Source organism: Cheilinus undulatus, linkage group 22 (genome assembly GCF_018320785.1).
Source record: "Cheilinus undulatus linkage group 22, ASM1832078v1, whole genome shotgun sequence".
NCBI classification, from domain to species: Eukaryota; Metazoa; Chordata; class Actinopteri; order Labriformes; family Labridae; genus Cheilinus; species Cheilinus undulatus.
In genome coordinates this window covers 32,183,203-32,201,217 of record NC_054886.1, presented here as the reverse complement: position 1 = coordinate 32,201,217, position 18,015 = coordinate 32,183,203, and the positions used below count along the sequence as shown (strand labels likewise).

The 18,015-nt window shown below is 38.5% G+C and overlaps 1 protein-coding gene across 2 annotated transcripts; it reads right to left on the bottom strand.

The window, feature by feature from the left end:
* Positions 1-3,722: 3,722 nt before the first annotated feature.
* On the bottom strand, positions 3,723-17,715 carry slc10a7 (solute carrier family 10 member 7). Of its 2 annotated transcripts, XM_041778661.1 has the most exons (13): positions 17,503-17,715; positions 15,334-15,416; positions 15,111-15,247; positions 14,718-14,793; positions 14,567-14,605; positions 14,444-14,479; positions 12,620-12,703; positions 12,368-12,533; positions 12,100-12,151; positions 10,227-10,300; positions 9,893-10,038; positions 8,797-8,844; positions 3,723-5,881 (listed from the first exon to the last, which is right to left on the bottom strand). In XM_041778661.1, the coding sequence occupies exons 1-12, from the start codon at positions 17,600-17,602 to the stop codon at positions 8,824-8,826; spliced, it is 1,014 nt and encodes a 337-aa protein (XP_041634595.1). In that variant the 5' UTR covers positions 17,603-17,715; the 3' UTR covers positions 3,723-5,881; positions 8,797-8,823. The 2 variants fall into 2 exon arrangements, with proteins under 2 accessions (XP_041634595.1, XP_041634594.1); XM_041778660.1 differs by lacking the exon at positions 8,797-8,844.
* Positions 17,716-18,015: the final 300 nt, after the last annotated feature.

The following is an 18,015-nucleotide window of genomic DNA, read 5'->3' as shown; positions in this document are numbered from 1 at the left end:
GGATCGCATGATATGATATTATCCCTCTGTACATCCAGGATATTAATAGTTGAAAAGATAGTAGATTACACAAGTTTTGAGCACTGCAGTCTCCAGAGGTGTGGCTTTAAGTTTGGTTTAATGGAGTAGGAATGTTAAAGCATTCAGACCTCTTCACTTGTTTTAGTTTTGCTCTGTTGCAGCCTGATGCTACAGTAGTTAAAATTCATTTTTACTCTCATTAATCTACCCTCAGTTTCTTATAAAGATAAAGTGAAATTCCACACCTTCACTGGAGTCCACCTGTGGTAAATTAAACTGACTGGGCATACACCTCTCCTCACAGAAGGCCTCACAGCTGAAAATGATATAAACCCAAGCCATGAGGTCAAAGGAGCAGCAGAGCTCAGAGACAGGATTGTTGACAGGCACAGATCTGGGGAAAACTACAGAAACATTTCTTCCATGCAGAATGTTCCCAAGAGCACAGTGGCCTCCAGAATTCTCAAGTTTGGCACAACCAGGACTCTTCCACGAGCTGGTCATCCAGCCAATACATGGGGGACAAAAACCTGATTGTCACTGCAACTGCAGAACTCTCAGGAACAACATCCTCTCATCTGATGAATTCAAGACTGGACTGTTGAGCCTAAATTCTAAATGTTATGTCTGGAGGAAACCAGGCTCTATTCGTCACCTGCCCAGTACCATCCCAACAGTGAAGCATGGAGGTGGCAGCATCACACTGTGGGGGTGTTTTTCAGCAGCAGAGACTGGGAGACTGACCAGGGTTGAGGGAAACCTGGATGGAGCAGAGTGCAGAGATATCCTCAATGAACTGCTTAGGGACAACTCTGAATATCCCAGAGCGGCCCAGACAGAGGCCTGACTAGAACCCGATCGAACGTCTGACTGTTCCCTTCCAACCTGAGCTTGAGGGGATGTGCAAAGAAGAATGACAGAAAATCCCCCAACCCAGGTGTGCAAAACCTGTTTCCACATATTCAGAAAGACTCAGGTAAAGACTGTAATTGTGGCCAAAGGTGCTTACATAGTGGAAAGGGTCTGAATATTTATGTCAATGTGGTTCTTCAGAATACCTTAGAGTACTTAAATAAACCAATCCATATGAGACTGGAAATAAGTAAAAATGTTCCCATCATAAACATGTAAAAAAATTCTTTCCCATATGTCTATCCTGGGTAGTTTTGCAGTTGTTTATAATTAAACAAGCACCAAATTTAAATGTATGAACATTGTCCTATTAGAAAAGTAGAAACCATTCAAAGTGGAAGTGTTTGACAGTATTTATTTGCAGGTTTACTCCCTTGTATTCCTTTGAATTTAAAGAAGTAGAATAACAGATCCATACGCATCTTGGTCCACATCTTTCCCCTCAGAATAAACTCCAATCACCCTGTAAACAGAGGCTGACGGTAAAGTCAGCCGTAACTGGACGACCAATGGATAAACATTTGTGCTGCAGAGGCGTCGGTAAACTCCATAAAAATAATGAGATATGAGGAAATCTTTACTAAACAGTTTTAAAGCAGTTTGTCAATTAAATCAGTAACACATGAGAAAAAAAGAGCTAAAAGTGAATAAATATTTGATTTACATTCAATCAGATGGACAGAAAAATGACTTGAAATGATAATAGCTCGGCAACAGCTTGATGCAACCATTCTCCAAAGTTTCAGCTTAAACTGGATGATATGTCTGTTTTTGTACACAACAAAGCACCCTCACATATGGCAGGTTTAAGAGCAAGGCTGTAGCAATGGACCAAAAATTATTACTTCAGTTGTGGATAATGAAAGTTGAATGTTTTACATCGACTAAGCAGAGCAACCACCACACCTTAAAATAAGGCCTATACTGTTAGTTTATGCAGGACATGGTACTTACACGCCCAGCTGTGATCAGCTGACGGCCAGCTGATAATAATAATCGCCTCACAGCTCTCACAGCCAATCACAGCAATGTATTTAAATATGACGTACTTCTCACAAATCCCTGCCTGCAATAATGCGGATCACCTCCTCCACCCCAGCCTCCTCCTTTATAGAATAAAGCTTGTTCACCCTCATGCTACTATGGATCCATTGCTTTTGAACTGATCTATTATGATTGTATTCACTGTGCATTATCATAAATGTATCTATCCACATGGGAGTTTCTAGCTTGACTAACCCAAGGAGCATCTTTAGAGCAGAGCCTTCTCCAACAAATAAACTGTAGATTCATTTTGCAAGTCAATAAAACGGTTAAATGTATGACGAGAGTGTTCCTGATTTAACCCTTGAGCCCTCATCGGGCATTTTTAGCCATTTTTCTCAATGTTTTTTTTTTTTTTTTAATTTGTGATCATTTTGTCAATTTTACAGCTTGTGGCATGAATTTTCACAGGAAATTTTCTTTCTAGTTAATTTACGAAATCCAACATGTTTTACTCTTAAATGTCATTCATACTCTCTCAATGAATTTTGTACCCCCTGAACACCTTTGAGGCAAAAATCTACACATACAGAAAAACTGCTATTAAATCACCATAGATCAACTTTAGACCTGCTCAAAACAACCAAACATTCAATAATTTTCAAGATTTTAACCCTTTAAATGCAAGTTTGATTATTTGAAATATTTTTTTACTACAAAAAAAAAAAAACCCCACAAAAAGTGAATTATTTTCCATAAAATAAATAGTAGAAAGATGGGGCTTTGGTACTGATGAGAGTCTTGGATGGGTCAAAGATTAGCAACAAAATTGAATTTATTGCACTTCTATTTTTTATTTAGCACCAGCTTTAACATTAGGGTACCCTCTGGACACCTTCGAGGCAAAAATGTACATTAAAAAAAAAACAACCAAAAAAAACTGCCATTAAATCAGCATACATCAATAGTTTTTTCTACCTTTTTTTTTTTTTTAATAAATCTCTTTAACAACTTTAGACTTGCTCAAAACTACCAAATTTCAATATTTCTCAGAATTTTAACCCTTTTAAACTTACACAAACTCTCCATAATATAACAGGAAAAAATACAAGAATTTCATGCATGGTCCTACAATGAGTAAATGGTTGAATCTGGTAGAATACGGTAAAAATGTCAAATTTCATTAGACTTCTTCACATTGAAATGCTGACATTAAAGAATGCATGATTTTATACTGCAGTGACAGTGAGATTAAAAAACGTGGTTTTAATGGAAGTCAATGGGGGCATTTTTGCCTCGAAGATGTCAGGAGGGTATTTCTGAGGGTATTTTGTTGCTAATCTTTGACCCATCCAAGACTCTTATCACCTCCAGGGCCCCATCTTTCTACTATTTATTATATGGAAAATAATTCACTTCTTGCATTTTTTTGCAGTAAAAAATGAAATATTTCAAATAATCAAACTGGCATTAAAAGGGTTACAATCCTGAGAATTATTGAATTTTTTTGTAGCTTTGAGCAGGTCTGAATTTGTTAAAAAGATTTATGAAAAAAAGGCAGAAAAAATATTGATGGATGGTGATTTAATAGCAGGTTTTTGGTACATGGACATTTTTGCCTTGAAGGTGTAAAGAGGGTGCCCTAATGTTAAAGCTGGCACTACAAAAAAAAAAAAAAACAACTGCAATCAATTCAATTTTGTCGCTAATCTTTGACCCATCTAAGACTCTTATCAGCACCAAAGCCCCTTCTTTCCACTATTTATTATATATAAAATAATTCATTTTTTATGTTTTTTATTTAAAACATAAATATTTAAAATAATCAAACTGGCATCTAAAGGGTTAAAAAAAGTAGAAAAAAATATTGATGTACAGTGATTTAATGGCAGTTTTTTTGTACGTGCACATTTTTGCCCCGAAGGAGTCCAACGGGTAGTAAATTTGAGCAGGGCACAAGGATTAAGTCAATTTATGATTTTTTTTAAAGGTGTTCTACTTCCTAAAATGTACCAAACACTGGCACTGGATGCAAATTGTGCAGAGTTGTCCACATTTTTAAAAAATACTGAGCTGGAATTGGTACAAAACCAAGCAAGTCTCCACACTCAGACTTTAAGGCATTTTCCTGCTCATTATCCAATCACTGAGTCTGTCAGGGCTCTGATAGGAACTTTACAACACCTGCCTAGATTTCTGAACACTTTTCTCACCCAGGATTCACTGCAAACTTGGTAGCACAAACAATAGAATCATCATTTTGAAAGCAGAATGACAAATGCTAATGCTGCCACCTATAATAACAAAAATCAGCTGTTCACAAACATCCAACATGCCTCCTATGGACCGGTGAGTATGTGCATGAAAATGTAACAATAACGCCCTCAAAAAGACATTTCTGGTGAATGAAAATTTGTGTAAACTTCCAGAACAAATCAAGCCTGATGCAAACTTCCATGCTGAATCTACGCTGTAGCTGAGCCATAATGACTAACACTGTTATGAACTTGTGTGTTGGTGTCTGTGCAGCTCTAAAATACTCCGTCTAGTTGGCAGTGGGATTACGTTATATTACGCTATATTTCCTGTTCTTGTCGCCACATTCTCTGCTACTACTAATAATCATATCAGTATAAGCCCTGATCGATCCACCCCAAGTTGGCATCTCCCCTTGACCGAGGCCCCTCTGAAATCTGACTGACCACCCCAAAATGCTCCACAATGACTGGCTATTTGCTTTGTAGCCAGTCAAGGAAAGCTGTGATTGTTTTTCTATGTTACCAAGCATATCTTAACCCCCACTGGACTGGTTTTACTGACTTTAATAAAAGAAAGATGAGGTACGACAAAGTGGCTCCATCAGCCTTGTATTATTCTGTATGTTGCCTTCAGTAAAATACGTTTGGACACCTCTGATCTATCTCAGTTGGACTCAAAAGCCTCCTTCAGTAACAGAACTTCCCTCAGACTTTGTCCTATATTTTCTACAGCCTAGTGCAAAGGAAACCGCGGCACCCAAACCAGGCGTATTATGTGAGTTTGAGCTGATAAACACTGAGCAGCAGTCGATTATACCGCCATTACTGCAAAGAGGAAAACAGAGGCGACATAGCAGGAGATGGAATATACAGTGGCTGAAACAGCCGATGAAGAGGACTGTGTTTTTTAGTAAATACCAGATGTACAACTCTACCCAGCAGGGCTTGTGATCTGCTTTTCAAGGCAAAGTTAGATTTTGAGGAAGTGCACATCAGCCTATGTTCATATGGTGCTGTACCTCTAACCCATGATGTTTCCTGGATTCAGCACAGATCGATAATGAAGAGCCATGCCTGGGTTTTCTGTTTGCATCACAAATAGCCAAACAGTGACTAAAATACTGATTTCTTGCTTGAAACTGCTGAACAGAAAATTATAAGGACAAACAAAACATAAGTTCCCCTCAGTGTTCCTAGAATACCTTCATCGTCTGAACTTGTTTGACTCAACAGCATCAAAAACACCCTGATTATTATTCTGTAGATTAAAAATAAGATAAAGAAGCTTCAGTTGGTTTCCATGAAGAATATAAATGTAACAAACGTCCAGGTTTTCTGGCAGTAACAGCCTGGGGAAAAAAAAGTAGAAAAATGTTGAAAAAAAGTGAGAAAAATAGAAAAGTTTGGTCCCGGTAACTCCGCCCCTTCCTGCCTTGCTGGTCGTTTTTTTTTCCCCCATTCAGGTTCTTCATATAAAAATAGATGTTTCACTTTAAATATAAAAGAATTTATATGATGGAGTCTTTTCACTGTCTGTAAAAATATAAAGGCGATATGTGCAACTCGTCCGCTCCGTAGTGCTGAGGTCTGTGTTGTGATAAGGCACGTACTACTGTATCCCTCTGCCAAAGTCCAGACTCCAACAGAAAGAGCAAAAACTCTTTTGTTCCAGGTCAGATGGGCTGAAGGGTTGACAGTTTCACCGCCTGAGTGCAGAGATGAGAGAGAGAGAGAGTGTTAGAGACAGAGGGAGAGGTAAACGAGGAGAAATGTTTGAATTTGGAGAAAGAATCCGCCACCACCAACAGAAGCCACAGGAGACAAATACGATGATTCCTTAAAACAAATCAGAGAGGAAGGATTTATTGAACATAAAGAGTCTGGCCATGGACTGTACCTGCTTTCTAGACTGGAACTAATTCAATTCACCTCCCTGCAAAAAGCACACAGCTCACTTTTATTTTTTCATTCTAGAGCTTTAAGAATTTTAGAATATTAACAGGATTTCAACCACTCCTGCTGCTTGAATGCCTGAACAAGATGAAAACTGTGGCCAGTCATTTTATTTTAGGTTTATTTATTTCTGCAAAGAGTCATTTTTATATCAGTTATGAAAGTGTTTATAAATAAAATCAGGGTCTTATTACTGCTTTTGGCAGACTTTGGGTGCAGGGAGGGGCTGAAAGTCTTTTTCATGGAAAAAAAGTGGCAAAAACTTCTGAAATTATCATCAAAAATCAGGTAGTCCTTTGGTTGTACAGATAAAAACCTGCAGAGAAGAATTACAAGTAATTTAATTCATGCTAATTACAGCATGGGATTTTAATTAGTTCCCTGTTGGTTGCACTGATTCCTGCTGTAATGTCCTGATGGCGAGCAAGTGATGCAGTGCAAAGAAGTGTGCTGATTTTAGCCCGTCTCCATGCTCCTGTCATCCTCTCAGTCAACAAAAGGGCACGGAACAAGGAAAAAGGGAGATGACACAGTATCAGGAGTGTCTGTCAGGGAGGTTTTCCTTATTTTCTTTCACTTATTTTCACTCAGCAGAGCTTGTCCACTTGTTTTCAATGAGGAGATGTTGTGCATTGATAATTTCAGTATCCATGTTTGTAATGTGCTTTATGTCAACACAACATCAACACTATTTAGATAACACCTGATAAATTCTACTCAAACAAAACACTGTTTTTTCACATTTAAAATAAAAGAGCCAGATGTCAGAGTGTAGTGACAGGATTATAGTCTCTTTGAAAGGATCTGGATGATTTGACAAAAGTCTGCCAGAGAAAAACAGCCTCTAGGTTTCCAAACACCCCTTATTGGTGCCATTTTGGCTTCATTTGCTTTACTTTGACTAATGATAAATAAGAGTGCTTGTATTTGACCTCAGCAGTGTTTAGTTCTTTATCCTCCTAAGACCTAGCATGGACATTCAAGGACATTACATTTTGGTGTTTTCATGGGAATTTGGGAAATTTGTTTGTAAATTTTTGGGGAGTTTGATTTGGAATTTTCAAGTACTTTCATGGAAATATAGGGGATATATTTGTGAAAATTTTATTGGAAGTTTGGGGGGAATTTGCTTTGATTTTTTTTTTTGCCATTTTAATGTAAGTTGGGAAATTTAACCATAAATTTTGGGGGAGTTTGATTAAGAATTTTCAAGGGCTTTCATTAAAAATGTAGGGGATATGTTTGTAAGTTTTGGAGTTTAATTGAAGTTCTATGAAAATTTGTTTTGATTTTTTTTTTTTTTTTTGCTATTTTCATGGGTATTTGGGGAATATATTTGTGAATTTTGGGCAAATTTGATTGGGAATTTTCAAGTATTTACATGAAAATGTAGAGGATATGTTTGTATGTTTTGGAGAGTTTCATTGGATGTTTTTGGGAAGTCTGCTTTGATTTTTTTTATCTTTATGGTAATTTGAGGAATTTGTTTGGGAATTTTCATGGAAATTCGAGAAATGAGTTTGTAAACTTCTTGGACTGATAAGGAAATGAGAGGGTTCCTTTTAAATTGTTTGTACATTTTTCTCTCTTTTTTTTTGGAAGTTTGGGGAATATTTGTTATTTTATGGGAGTTTGTTAAGAATTTTTAGGGAGAATTTGCTTGAAAAATTTCATGAATTTGGTTTTCTAATTGGAAAAATTAGGCTTTTTGATAAGGTTTTACTAAAAAATTAGGAAGCATTTAAATACATTTTGGGGTGCTTTTTAATTGACAGTTTAAAAATGTGTTTTTGAACTCACAAAGAAATTGCATGTACTTTCTTTTGAATTTTAGAGAATTTGTGTGGATTTGGAAAGAAAAATGTCCAAGAAATCCCTGCTTAAAGATGAGGTGTATGTTTTAACTTATTGGGCCCTACTTACTCCTAAATAAGTGGGAGAAACTAAGAATAAATTCCAAGCAAAAGCTCAGGTCTCAGAAGGTTAAATGAATAAATATCTCCTAAAATAATTCTTTGATATATCCTGTCTCCTTGAAACATCTTGCAGGCCTGATGAAACCTGTAAACAAGAGCCCTTCATGAGTGGTGGAGAATTAAAAAAACAAAGAAAAATGGAAGGAAACCAGCTGTCAAACAGGATCCAGATCCCTAGATTCATATAAAAGAGTCAGCTCTTTGGACCGGCTCGTTCATGAACGACACACCGCTGTCCTGAACTTTGCCATAGAGATGATTTAACATCTAAAGGATGTGTTGTGGATAGAGAGCGAGTGATGCTGCATGACGGGAAAGGTCTGATGCTTCTGCTGTAACAGTCCCTGTGTGGAATCATGAAAACACCCACCACCATCACACTGACACACCAAAACGGAGGAGTTTGCAGCAGTGAGTCCAGCAGGAGATTATAGCAGGATGTTGAACTGACAGCAGAGGGCGCTGCAGCACTCAGAGCTCATTTAAAAAAAAAAACCCTGAGCACAGATCAAGACAGAGGTTTAAATATATCAGCTATAGCGATTAAAAATTAGTATTGGCTGGACACACTGGCACAAGATCCTCTGGATTCTTGTCTGATATTCATCTGTTTAATTCTCATTTATTGGCTTTTTAAAAATAAATTAAACCCATGAATTAAGCTACTGTTTAAGAGTCTGTTCTCTACTCACTCAGCTCAGTAGTGTTGGAATGCGGCCCTATCTCAACAACAGACTAGACTGCAGGAGAGGAGAGAAGGTGAACAGGTTAGTGTTGGAATGAAGCCTTTTCAGGAAGGCCAGGTAACGGTTCAAGGTGACACATCTTACCAACTATCTACCTGTACACACCGCCCCCTGGTGTCTAAATGAGAGTCTGTACTGTGGTTTGGTCTAAATATAATTTGGATCAAGCACCAGAGGAGGTTTCCGTCCCTGTATAAACCAGCCATGGTTTTACCACGTGTCTTAAATTTAATTTGTGGGTTGGTAGATACTCCACATACCTAAAGAGAAGTGGAAGAATATGACAAATTTTTTTTCTCAAGACATTTCCTCTTTAACAGATCTTCAACTACAGTTATGGATCAACATACCAGTAATACATGTTAGAAAAGCTGAAACTCCCATGGCTGAAAAATAGATTAAACATCTAAGTGGAAAACTGCAATTCCACGTATGTCCACTAGAGGTCAACTCCAGTAGTGAGTCAAACCCCATAGACCTCCATGTTAAAATACAGCAGAGCTAAACATGTTTACAGCTCGGTAAAAACAGGTGTTTTTATCTCTAAAGCTTTATTTTCTACTGATGATAACTGTACAAATTTTTAATTTTAATATAAATTATATTAAGGCTAAATGTTATGCTTATGAGGGGTGTGGCCTCTTATCTGTTAGGTATCACCTCTGGTTTGATTACTGAAGTTTATTCCTAAGTTGCTTATGTGGTCTTCTGAGGATCTTACTAGGAAAAATTACTTTCTGTGCACGTAAAAAAACAAATTCAAGAATTCTTTTACGGTCTGTAATCAGTGCTAATGTTTTAAAGGAATATTTAGACAGCTAAAGAATTAGCTACTTGAATGAAATATATAACTACTATTCAATCACCTTTTCCAAATATGGTCACTTCCTGCCCAATGAACAAAAATGGTGACTGTTAAAAAAGGTCAAACTTGAGGGTTGAAAGGACCGTCTTTGAATAGATAGATCCTCTTGATATTCAGTCTGAATAGTGTGAATTGTAGTTTGAATGTGTTTTGCTGTGTTTTTATCACTGGTTTTACCTTCTGCCGGCTGGTCATCCAGGTGCGGATGGTTGGTACGAGGACGGAGCCGAGCAGAATCTGAGCCGGGTGGTAGATCAACAGAGGGACAGAGATCAGAGAAAGATGCTCGTAGCCCTCGAAGACGATCTTCAACATGGGGATCCCTGCAGAGAACGATGAGAAACGTCCTTCATTCCAACAAATCTTTTCAGACATTTAACAGCTCCTTCTTTGATTGAAAAAAGCATTTGTACGAATGTATTACAACTCCAAAATTAGCAAACTTTAGGGTTTTATTTAGCACCAAATCTGCATCTAAAGATAAAATCTGGAGTTCAGAATGAGTTAGTACCCAGTGTGAGAGACTTGTGAGTGGAGCAGAACATAATGGCGACTGTGTCTGCAGGGCTGAATCCTGACCCCGACCTGGAGAGACAAACAAGAGGAAAATTTTGATGTTTTTAGCATGTTTTAAATAAATCAATAAAAATACACATGGTTTATTATCATTAAGTATATTTACAAACATAATGGCAGAGCCTGCTACAAAATTAATAACAAAATTACCACAACATACTAACTAATGCACTTACATTTATTTTCATTACGTTTGTGGGAAGTTAAAGTCTTTAAATATTTCCCACAAATGTAATATAGACATGAAAACTAAATATTTGTGGTCATCGCTGAATTGTGTAGCCACTGCCAGTGGGTTCAAGTCAGCTTAAGCTCCAGTCACATCAAAAAACCTAGTCACGGCTAATTTTTGTTCGCCATGAAACAGGAAGTTGTTTTTTAAGATGAGATATTCCTTTATTAGTCCCACAAGGAGAAATTCCAATATTTTCCAAGTCTTAAAACACTGTTAGGGCTGTGAATCTGAGCTGAGTGGGTTAAAACGTGTCAAAACAGCACTCTAAAGAAATTATAGACAATGTACAAATACACTGTTCACCCAGCCAGTTTAATTATTGTATAATAACCAAAACCCATCCACATATTTTCTTCCACCTATCTGGGCCAAGTTGCAATGGCAGCAGACTGAGTAAATCAGCCCATGCATCCTCATCCCCAGGGGCATTTTCCAGCTCCTCCTGAGGGATTCCAACGTGCTCCCAGGCCAGATGAGAAAAACAAAATCTCTTCAGTGAGTCCTGGGGGTCACCTCCCAGTTGAACAACCCTGGAAGACCTCCACATGGAGGCGTCCTGAACTACCTGAACTGGCTCCTTTCAACACAAAGGAGCAGGAGCTCTACTTGAGCTCCATCCCGATGTCGGAGCTCCTCACCCCATCTCTAAGGCTGAGCCCAGACACCCTCTGCTGGAATCTCATTCCAACCACTAAACTCACAATGTCATTCTTTCGGTCGTTACCCAGAGTTCATGACCACGGGTGAGGGTTGGGGTGAAGATCAACCGGTAAACTGAGAGCTTGGCCTGCTGGCTCAGCTCTCTCTTCACTACAACAGACCGATACTTTACTGCCAATGCTGCACCAATACAGCTATCAATCTCATGGTCCATTCTGCCCTCACTTGTGAACAAGACCTGGAGACACTTGAAGTCCTTCACTTGAGGCAAGGATTTACTCCCCACCCAGAGAGAGCAATCCACTGTTTTATGGTAGAGCAATCAAAATTAGTTTTTAGTCTCAGGAAGTTTGTACCCTGTATCTTTAAAACAGAGTAACTTGTTTTTATAGTGAGAGCCAGCGCAGCCTTATCCTGGGATTTTTATTCATATGCGAAAAAATTTGTGTTTTTGTCAGCAGACGAACCCCCTCTGAGGGGTTAATTTAAGAAGAATTGATATAACTCCCTCTTTTCCTCTTTCAAAACATTTTTGCACAAAGATTCATGGCTCTATGAGTGTTTTAAGAATCTGAGAAAAAAGCTTCCTGTTTCATGGCAAACAAATAACTGCTGTGACCATGTTTTTTGATGTGACTCTAACTTACAATAAACAATGACCACAACTTTAATTTTTCATTCTGACATTACATCTGTGGTAAGTTAATATAGTTTTAAGAGACGGTGATTTTTACCCTCCAACAAACGTAATAAAACCCTGAAAATGTCAAAGTTGTTCTGTTTACAGTAGGCAACTGCAGGCTGCAGATTTGTATTACATTTATGGGCAGTTTTTACATTTGCAGGTGCTAAAAGGTGTAAAAGATGTTTTTCTATAAGATGTGGAGACGATGCATGACAGGTGGAGGCTCACCTGGTAGAAAAGGCAAACGTGAGCAGCATGAAGCTCAACTGGAGGGAGAAAACTGCAGAAAAATAACCAAAGAGACACTTTAATCATCAGTGTTCGTGTTTGAAATGTGCTGTTTTTATTTCTACTGACAGAAGAATAATTGTGTTACCAGCATAAAGACATTTTCAAACATCTCCTGTTTCTTCAAAAATAAAACCTGGTTCTCCAATCATTCAGCTGATTTCTTTTAGAGCAAACTTTAACCATGCATCTTTTTCTGTTTACTTACTGATGAGGACGATGAGCAGCAGGCTGGTGGGGTCCAGCTCGATGTTGGGGTTGCTGAATGTGTCGCAGAAGGTAGTGTAGATGATCATGAGGAGGACGGCGCTGCTGACGGCGCCAAATGGAGGTTTTCTCCGCTCCAGGTACTCCCTGAGGAAACTACGACACACCTGCAAACAAATACACAAACCCAGCAGACATGTAAGCCTTTGACATTAAGATTTAGCATGACTTTAGAAAACATGGAGGATCGTACCTGACCCAGGATGAGAGGAACCACCACGGTCATGAAGAGCTGGGAGAAGATGGAGGAGAAAGGAACGGAGGAGGACGAGCCCAGCTGGACCACGAGAACCAGGAGGAGAAAAATATATAAAACAAACAGAACGCCACATTATTTACTTTTATTTCTTCCCCTGGAGATACAAATAACCAGAACACAGTTTAAAAACTCTTGAATCTGACCACCTGGGGCTGACGCTTTTAGTGGCCAATTCAATGTCAGATCAAGTTTTGCTCATTTTTGAGAAAAAGCATTAAATTACAATTTACGCAAGTTCTTTATGTACTTTTGCCATTTTGTTATTAATAAATATTTGATATCAATAATAAGGTCATTGGGGCTGCACGGTGGAGCAGGGGTTAGCACTATTGCCTAACAGCAAGAAGGTCCCGGGTTCGCATGCATTCTTTCCAGGTACTCTGGCTTCCTCCCACCACCAAAGACATGCTCATTTGGTTTTTTTGACTCTAAATTGACTCTAAATTGGCCGTAGGTTTGCCTGCTTGTCCGTCTCTATATGTCAGCCCTACAACTGAGTGGCGACCAGTCCAGGGTGTACCCCACCTCTGACCCAAAGACAGCTGGGATAGGCTCCAGCACCCCCACAACCTCCCACGGGATAAGCAGACTAGAAAATGGATGGATGGAATAAGGGCAGCTGTAGGTGAACAAAATCAGCTCAATGAAAGTAGAACAAAATATTAATATTTTTATAGGCACAGTATGAAAAGTACATTTTTGGCACTTAGCAGCATGAGAGTCAGTATTTGACCTTGCACTAAAAATAATAATGCATAAAAATCAATGGTGCTGCAAATCATTGACATATAGCAGGCTGCAATTATTCAACATAAAAAAGTTTACTTTGCATGTAGAATACTAAAAATAATTCATTTTTTCTTTGTTTTACATTGAAAAACATGGCAAGTTCAAGAGAAAATTGACATTGACATATACCAGGCTGCAATTATTCAACACAAAAAAAATATTACTTTCCATGCAACATACTGAAAATAATTATCTTTTTCTGTTTTTTTCATTGAAAAACATGGTGGAAAAAACTGGTATTCAAAGGGCTATTTTTTTTTAAATTAATGAATATTTGATTTCAATAGTTTGGTCAGTTGTACGTGAAAAAATAAGCTCAATGAAGGTAGAATAAAATATTAATGTATACAATTTTTTATCGGTAATGTATGAAAAGTGCATTTCTGGCACTTAGCAGCATAAGAGTCAGTATTTGACCTTGGACAAAAATAGAAATGCGTAAAAATCTGTGTTGCTGCTAATCATTGACATATACCAAGCTGCAATTATTCAACACAAAGAAATTTACTTTGCATGTAGTATATTGAAAATAGGTCTGCTTTCTGTTTTTTCAAACTAAAAACATGGTGGCACCAAGACAAAAAAAAAAGAACTGGCATGTAAAGGATGAAACTCTTTAAAATTACTAAATATTTGATTTCAATAGTTAGGTCGTATGTAGGCGAAAAATATGCTTTATGAAAGCAGAATAAAATACGAACGTATAACATTTTTATAGCTACTTTATGAAAAGTGCATTTTTGGTGCTTAGCAGCTTGAGTGTGACTAATATTAAATCTAAGGGTTAACATTAAATGCCCTGTGTTTTTGGTTTAATCCTTTCTGTGTTTCAGGTAGTGATGGAATCTAACCACTGATTGGCTTTATGCACAGTGTTCAGCAGATTTGTAGCTCATGTTTATATATTTGATCCGTCATTAAAACAAACTATAAACAGAACTTCTATTTACAGTTTCAGGTCTCACTTACAAACAGCAGCAGCAGAACAGGAGTCACGATGATTCCCTGCAGGAGAACAGACATTATTACACCCTCAGCTCCTCAGTCAGACCATAATGATGTTTCCTGACTCTTACAAAGAACAGATCTCACCAGGAAGCTTCCAAACGCCGAGTTAAAGATGGCCGCAGCCTAAAACAGACGTGTGAATCAGCCATTAAGACAACGGGCCTCCACACTGATAACTTCAATACTGAAGCATTTAAAGGAGGATTTCCAGTTGATGTGTGAGTGTTTGTGTTACCTCGTTGCCTCCCACAGCCTTGGTTAGGATGACGGCTGACGAGACCGGAGGGGGCATGCAGCTCACCGTCTGTAACCTAGGCAACGACAGGATGAAGAGAACGATGAAGAAGAGAGGTTTCTCTTCTTCTTTCTTTATAAATCAAAGTTCAGGGCCAGAAGCTTACAACAACAGTAAAGGTGAACTTAAAATAAAGCTGTGATTTAGATTGAACACTGGAGAGATTCAAAATGGTGACTGAGGAAAAGAACAGTAAAAAGCAGCATCAGGAGGCCAGTACGAGAGGAAGCCTGCAGCATTAGTGAATGAGGCTCTTTGTCTCCGTGCATACCTCAGCGCTCAGGTAGAGCAGAGGCTGGATAAAGGCAGCATTCACTAACACAAACATTTTACCCTCTGAGCAGCCATTGGTCGATGGCGGTGAGAGCGAGCACTTTGAGCAGCAGCCACACGGCGATGGGGACGAAGACGAGCGTGAAGGACTGAACGAGGAGGTGGAGACGAACGTGGAGCAGGGCACTCGTCAGCTCCTGGAGAGAGGGACACGCTCAGACATCACGTCTACATTGTAAACATTTATCTTTAACATTTACAGATGTAATTTAAAGGCTGTTACCTCTGTTTTCAGCGACAGCCCGCTGTTGAAGAAGATAATGGAGACGGCGAAGTAAGCGATGGTGATCTCTGGCTTTAATGGACCTAAAGAGAAAAAAACAAAATTGAACTCAGAGGAAACAGGAAATATCACCCAGTGGTTGGTTTACAATCAGCCGACAGTGAGAGAAAAGCAGAGAAGAAGGGCCAGGCTTCTATTGCTCTGTAATTCTTAGAAATCTTACAAGCAAGGGCTAACCATGAGGCCCGATTACTTTGACCTTTGACCTCAAACATCTATTCTTGCTCAGAAGAAGTTCTGACTGTTTCATACTCATTTATTCGTTCATTCTCTCTTCCTGCCCCGGCCCTCCTCCACCCCAGCCACCTCCATTCAGCATCTAGTCCATATCCAGGTCTTTTGCTTATCCCACCTGCACACCTTAGTTTCTCTATCAAGTACATGAAGTCGATGCAGTCTGATAGCACAGTTCTCTTTTATTAAAATGTGTAAAATAAATCATTGCTCACTCGTGGTTAAGTCTCTCCTGATTCAGATCAGTTTATTTATCAATGAGGGTGGACATTTGGGCAAAATCAGAGGAAAATCTGTCAAAGCATTCTTCTGATGCCTGAACTGATGGATGGACCACCTGAAAACATAATTCCTCTGGCTTCTGCTTTTGCCTGCATGGAGGTGTAAAAACATCCACAGTAGAATACAATAGAATAGAATAAAACAGACAAATGTCAATGTCCTGCTCTCCCCAGTGACCCTGTCCCCATTTGGGTGAAAACAAACCCAAACACTGAATGAGGGTAGATCAGAAAACAGTGATAACAGCATTATCAAACACTATAACACTAGCAAAAAATACAAGTGCAAGGTACCCAATATGTAATTTTTTTAAATCATCAAAAATCACAAGTAAAGTCATCCAAATGATCTGTACTGTACAAATTAGGCCATTTTAATACAATTAATTCTTAAAACAACATCATAAAACACTGGAGATTTCTATCATTTTAAAAAGTACAGTATTGAAAAGTATTAAGATTTTGACATTAATCGACCTGTCAAAAATGAATAAGATGTAGTGCAAATTTTAACTTTATTTATTATTTTTGTGTTTTTAAAAAATGATTTGAGTAGTCTTGATATATGGCAGGCATGGAGCTGTATTTTACTAGTATCACCTGAATGCAGCGTCCTCACAGTAGCAGCACAGGAGCTTATCTAATCTCCAGGATAAGAAGTGACAGAGCTCACAGATTAAACTCCACTCTAACTCTGTTTATCAGTGAAGATAACACCAATTTAAAATCAATATAACAAACCCCACTTTCTACTTATAATAGAGGGTTTCTCGAGCTGTGGTCCTGGCCCAGGTGTGAGCTTCACGGCCGTGTTCTGTTCGGTTACACCTGGAAAATATCCACAGCAGAGATTAACTAGGGTAAATATAAAGAAAGGACGTTAAAACTGTGACATGCGCAGTACGGACGCAACATGAGGGGTGTGTTGACATTAGTGCTAGTAGTGCAACGTGTCACTACAGTGTCAGGTGTGGACCAACACTAATACACAGGTACACAATAGAGCCAGTGTGGAGGACAGCCAACCAGACCCCAATAACCCTTAAACTATTAGGACACAAAGGAACTCCGTTTGAAAAAAGGCTAATTTTACAATAATCTTCAGTTTTACAAGTATAACCGTGACTTAGGATATTATGTTATACCTTTATATAATCGTTAGGAAGTGCGCTTAATTACGGCATTGATAGTTTACATGAAATATCGCATGATAGTGTACGAATTTAACTTTTTAAACAAGTTTTCCTCAGATTCCGACACCATTCTTCTAGTGCGCAAAGGGCAAAAACATCGAAAAATAGAGCTAAAAGTGGAGATTTCTCCAAAGAGAAATAAAGGTTACTGAATCATGTTTATGCCGATTAAATCAGTGACTTTTGTTGATTAATTTAAGGTATGAAGTTTTACACTAAGAGCCAATTTAACATCCTGAGCTCACATTAAAGTAAAAATTGAGAAAATCTTTTCTAGTCTGGTGCTATCATGGTAAAAACAGCTTTTCTATCGTTTGTTTGGAACTTATCATCAAATAAAGATTATTTTAATCTTAATTTAACTTTAGTTTGAGTTACTTCCAAAACTTCGAACCTCTCACCTCCTTTGACACCGACGCTGGGATGCAGTTTGGCGGATAAGATGACCAACACAATCCCGATGATGAACCACTCTTTCCGGATCCTCGCCAGGAGGCCCATGTTTCAGGCCCGGGCTTCACCGGGTCACCCAGCCGGCCTCCCCTTCACTCCAGCCGGCCTGAAGTTTAACAACTCTTCAGCTTCTTCTCTGGAGGTATTTTTTTCCTGACTGAAAACAGAAGCACAGCAAGCAGGGACACTTCCGGACACGTGGGCTAACACAAGGCCGTAAGTACGGATGAAGAGGCGCAGTAGTTCTTTTTTTCTTTTTAATTACCGTAATACATATAAAAGGAGCTTAAAATATTGTGAGACTTTAGCTATTTGCATCAGTAGTCGGCTTGAGGGCCAAGCAGAGCCCTCCTTACTCATTGTGGCCCCAAGTCTCAGTGTTTACAGTCTCTGATAATAGTGTAAAAAAACAAAAAACAAACAAAAAAAAAAACAACAACAAAATAAACAAACAGACAAAC

What these genes read in the sequence shown, in the direction of transcription:
- slc10a7 (XM_041778660.1), bottom strand. Translation starts at nt 17,602, where the DNA reads ATGGGCCTCCTGGCGAGGATCCGGAAAGAGTGGTTCATCATCGGGATT. An exon ending in CTGTTCTGCTGCTGCTGTTT is followed by an intron (nt 12,704 to 14,443) that starts GTAAGTGAGACC and finishes CTCGTGGTCCAG; the next exon opens with CTGGGCTCGTCCTCCTCCGT. An exon ending in TCACAAGTCTCTCACACTGG is followed by an intron (nt 10,039 to 10,226) that starts GTACTAACTCAT and finishes CGTTCTCTGCAG; the next exon opens with GGATCCCCATGTTGAAGATC.